The sequence below is a fragment of the Ruditapes philippinarum genome, unplaced genomic scaffold (assembly GCF_026571515.1).
Source record: "Ruditapes philippinarum isolate M1 unplaced genomic scaffold, ASM2657151v2 ctg1353_1_1_1_1, whole genome shotgun sequence".
NCBI lineage: Eukaryota > Metazoa > Mollusca > Bivalvia > Venerida > Veneridae > Ruditapes > Ruditapes philippinarum.
In genome coordinates this window covers 253,674-258,890 of record NW_026861730.1, presented here as the reverse complement: position 1 = coordinate 258,890, position 5,217 = coordinate 253,674, and the positions used below count along the sequence as shown (strand labels likewise).

Sequence of the window (5,217 nt, the reverse complement as noted above, 5' to 3'; positions counted from 1 at the left end):
TTGGTATCTATGAATTGGAAATGTGGGTGTATGGGTGCGGATGTGTGTGCGTGCGTGTGTTTGGGTGTGAAAAAAAAAACAACTCTTTGTGACCATGCTTTTGTATTATCTGGACAGAAGTTTATTATATGTTATGTACACTGTATTACTGTATGATCACTGAGAAAAAAAAATAATAAAAAAAAACTATATTTATAAAAGTACCATGTTTAAACTGATCAGTTTTACTTTTTCTTATTCTAATAGAAACATGATCATCATTAAAGTGTATGTCTGACATTTGAATCAATGAAATTTCACTGTAACGTAAAAATCCTGAAAATCCAAGAATACAAATCAAACACAATCTTAATTTTTTTTAAATTCATAACATCATTTACAGAGTACACATCGATAATTCTTTGTAAAATGTCAATGTTAATCGGTTGATTTTTCTTTGATTGACACGAGAGTTCCTTCCTACAACCATCGTACGTCAGCTTCACAAGTCTGTGGTCACATGGGTTATCAAACAAATGGAACTCGTGTTTCCATTTAATAGCATAGAAATAAGAATCTAGAACAGCACTACTAACTTTCTTAGAGAATAAATCACTAAAGAAAATACACACTGTAGATACATTGGCTGGTAACGATTCAAGAGAATGACACTTACACCACTCTGTAAACTTCACAAAATATTGATCATACTTTTTGTTTGTGTTCTTGGATTTTGAGGATCGCACTATGTCCGGTAACTGGTGAACGGCTGCACATAAACAAGGATTACAGGCAAAGTCCAATACATCACTCCAAACCCCGTTGCGAGGAAACTGCAACAATAACAATTATTAATATAGACACATGCAAAAACTTAATAATAATGGGGTGATATTACACATTTTCACTGTCTTGTATTAAAACAATCTAATAATAAACAATCAAAGATTGTTCCTCCCTGGTCACTGGAGCAGGGGCTTCATAAACAACTTCAACAAAAACAAATACGATAATCAAGGATTATCCTTCCCTGGTCACTGGAGCAGGGGCTTCGAACATTTAATAACGTAAAATGTATTATACATGTAGTATTTACACTGTAAATTCGTATATCCTTACAAGTAATCAAGTCACTGTATAAATATAAGTCACTATCTTCTTACAATAAAGTCACTATAAAATCACTATCTCTTTACAATAAAGTCACTATCTCCTTACAATAAAATCGCGTGAAAAACAAACAAGTTAATATCATCACACGATATTAATAGTTCTAAACTCTTATCCCTTATTTCTTAAATCATATTAATAATTTTAAAATCATATCAATAACTCAAGAAAAACGAATTTTTAATGCGAGAACGTTTCCATTAAAAGGCGAAATAGCAAAAACACTATGTTTGCATGATCCTGGAATGAAAAACTGACTAGGTTTACAATACTCTATGAAACCTGTCACAAAGTTTTGAAAATTGCAGACTCCCACTTCGGAACTATCAAAGTTCCCTCTGCCTTACAAACAAACATATGCTTTAAAACTCTAGGAACTAAATTTACTGGAGGAACAACCCAATTATTTTGATTTCCCCAGTTATAAGCAAATGCATCAACCCCAGACGTACCAGGACACCAGAATTTTGAATAAAAAACCTTCAATTTATTGTTTACATTGTTTGCGAACCAGTCGACTGTGAAGGGATCCCATTTAGCATTAAGAAACTTAAAAATATGTTCCGATACGCCCAAGTCGTCCCAATCAAAAATCTTACTCGCGTCGTCTGCTTCAAAATTCAAAATTCTAGGAACCCAGGCGATTTCTAACAGAATACTGCGCTGAACACATAAATCGAAAAATTTTCTAGCAATAGTTTGCAAAGGACCCTTTGTACTACCCTGATTAACTATTCTAATAACGTTTTGGTTATCAGAGTATATTTTCACGAACCTATTATATAACTGATCAGAAAACGTTTCGATTGCAAATTCTAAAGCTTTCATTTCCCTCCAAGTTGAACTCATAATACGATCATCCACTTTAAACATATAATGAGCAACTTGATTGGTGGAACCTAGTAAAATACCTGCTCCTGCAAAATCACTAGCGTCTACAAAAAGAATACGCTCTGGAATCCTGTAAATAGGCATTACTGATCTAAATGTTAAATTTGACAAATTATTGAGCCAGAATTTCAATTAATTAACAGAATCTTGATCAAGATATATACGACTATCCCACGTTAATCTGTTTACAATTGGTACATGTAGATGTCTGGTCATGATATTACAAATATTACCAAAACTAAAGGACATTGAAATAATATTTCCTACTACTTTTGCTAAAAAACGTGCAGTAATAATAGTGTCAGATTTGACGCAGTTAATCAATAACTGTTTCAATTTATCAATTTTCCTAGAGGGTATCTCAACGGTACCTTTATACATGTTCCAAATAAACCCTAGCCATTCTATAATCAAAGTAGGTGACCAAATACTTTTCTCCTCATTTACAAGAAGACCTGCCTTGTGTAAATCCGAACAAACCCGCTCGCTAACCCACTGACAGACTTCTGGAGAATCAGTACCCCACCCGTCGTCTAAATAGACTATGATTTTTATCCCTAGGGTTCTCCAATACTTAACAAGCGGCCTTAATAATTTAGTAAAAATATAAGGCCCCGAACTTAAACCAAAAGGTAGAACAGTGTAGACATAATATTTGTGACAACCGTTATCTTCCCACGAAAAACCTAAGAATTTGTGAAAGTATTCATTAATACTAACGTGATGATAACCCGAGCGTAAATCAAATTTGAACATGAGATTGCCTTTTTTACAAAAATGTAATGCTTCTTTGCAACCCTCGAATTTAACTTTAAAATCATGTACGAATAAATTTACATGCCTGAGATCTAAAATTAATCTTTCTTTGCCGGTTGAGTTAACAGACACGGTTAACGGATTTACACAGTATGGTGCATAGTGCGTTTCTTTAATGCATTTCTTAACCAAAAGTTCTGAGATAGCTTTACTCACGAATTTAGAGTGTTTTAAAGCTGACGCGTTATTTTTAAGAAAAACGGGAGAAGGTTCTGTATCAAAAGGTATCTTATAGCCATTTTTTTCTAATATCTTCAATAAAACAATTAACTTTTATCTCATTAACCCAGAAATCTACCTTATTTCTAAGACTAACATGTGGATGTAACACGTTTTGTTCACAAGAGTTATCAACATGTTTTGTACAAAAATACTCAACTGTATTACTTATCCGGCTCACTTCCGGCTGTACTTGATGACCTTGGGTGACCGTCGTAGCCTGAGAACCGGGGAGGAACTGTACTCCTCTGGACGTAAGGGCAGGCTTTGGCGTAATGTCCTCCGAGGTGACAGATGAAACAAGACCCGAGCGGGAATCGCTGTTGCTGGCTCGAACCTCCGACATAACCCCTTGGCATAACTGTCGCATTTCCTGGCGTAAACCAACGAAAGGACTGCTGTTTATAAGTAGGCGGTTGAAAAGGCTGCTCAGATGAGAACTGTCGCTGCTGTCTCGACCCTGACTGGGCGTAAGGAGAATACCTACGCGCCTGGGTAGCACGTGTGATGGCCCCGCGCAGTTTAGTAGCATCATCATCGTTATCGGCCAGTGGACTGGCATCATACTCTTTAACAGTAAGCCAACCATGCTTGTCGGCTATCTTTAGCAACTTATTACGATGCTGAATGTCTTTAATGTCTTGTTTGACCAGTTCTTGAATAGAATCGAAGCTACGTAGATTGCAGAAATTGTCAATTTTTTGCAAAGTGTCTATTCTATCAACGTTAAAATCAAACTGAATTTGCAAACCTTCACTTTTGAACTGGAATTTATCGGCCGGCGATTTCTTTGCTGGTGTCCCAATTCTAGCTTCAATTTGGTCCAAAATGATATCACGCTGTCTGTCTAAAGCCCTCTCTAAAGTTGTATTAAACAATGAAATTTGCTCCGAATTGGACAAATCAATACTTCTGCCTGGCCTCGTGGGCGATTTTTCAATGTCATCCATTATTAATTAACTGAACAAAAGTAATGTTACTTGTACAGTAGCAAACCTCGAATGTTTGCGGTTTGCTACTTTTTATTTCTTAAAGTCGACAATATTTTCTCATAGCAATACATGAATAATAACGTATTTTATCATGTAATAAAGACAATATATATCTCCAAAGACAAATATTCAATCAACATAAATATACAGATAATTGAGCTATGGGAAAGTTTTGTTACAACATAAAGCAACAATCTCACTTATTTAGACCTTAAATTAACTGAACAAAAGTAATGTTACTTGTACAGTAGCAAACCTCGAATGACTATTTAGCCGCGAAATACGCACAAGAAAAACGAGAACTATTCATACCAAATACTTTTAAATACCACAAAGCAAAAACTAGAAAGTACCGAAAACAATATTTATTCTTTTCATTTCCTTTTTATTTTAGTTCTTGCACATTAGTTCCATATGAATAAAAACTAAGAACATTGAAATGCTTGCGTTTATGGGGAGACCATATTGTGTGCCTTGTGCGTCGTGTAATCATTACATCATGGATTTATTTCAGTAGATTTTTACCTTACCCTTTTAGGTCAATTACTTATATCTCGATAATTTAATAGACATATCGTTCATTAAGGTGTTTCTTTTTTGTTTGGATGTTTCTTATTTTCAAGGCTTTACCTTGAGCTCTCTTTTTGCTCAAACATCGTTTCTTCTGCATTTTGTCTCTTTCTGTTACGATATAATACACCCTGTAGATTCAAAACCCGGTCCCAAAATGGAAATTTATGGGTTTTTTTGTGTTTTTTTTGTTTGTTTTTTTTTATTTTGTTTTTTTTTTTCAAATTGTATCCAAGTTGTAGATAATGTAAGTATTATTTAATATATCATAATATATCATATTTGTTTCAAATCTTATGAAAAGAATTTACGCTGCTCTAGTAAAGGTGGTTCGTTTAAAGACTTGATAAGATTTTTTTAATGTGTTTTACTACCAAGGAGACATTGTTTCTTACTTTATGCTTTTTCTGTCCTAAAAAATTATTTAAAAATAGTTAAACCTACATTCAAAAACAACGTCATAAAAGTAGTTCCGGATCACTCAAAATCAAGTTTTTTTTCCGTTTATACATGTATATACATATTGTGATTTTTTCGTAGAAATGCAACATATTGTTTTATATGTTTAATTTATGTGATT

General features: G+C 34.0%; 1 protein-coding gene across 1 annotated transcript; it reads right to left on the bottom strand.

Moving 5' to 3' along the window:
- Window positions 1–257: 257 nt before the first annotated feature.
- Window positions 258–4,065, bottom strand: LOC132716623 (uncharacterized). The gene is made up of 2 exons (XM_060699930.1): window positions 3,236–4,065; window positions 258–812 (listed from the first exon to the last, which is right to left on the bottom strand). The coding sequence occupies exon 1, from the start codon at window positions 4,023–4,025 to the stop codon at window positions 3,240–3,242; it is 786 nt and encodes a 261-aa protein (XP_060555913.1). The 5' UTR covers window positions 4,026–4,065; the 3' UTR covers window positions 258–812; window positions 3,236–3,239.
- Window positions 4,066–5,217: the final 1,152 nt, after the last annotated feature.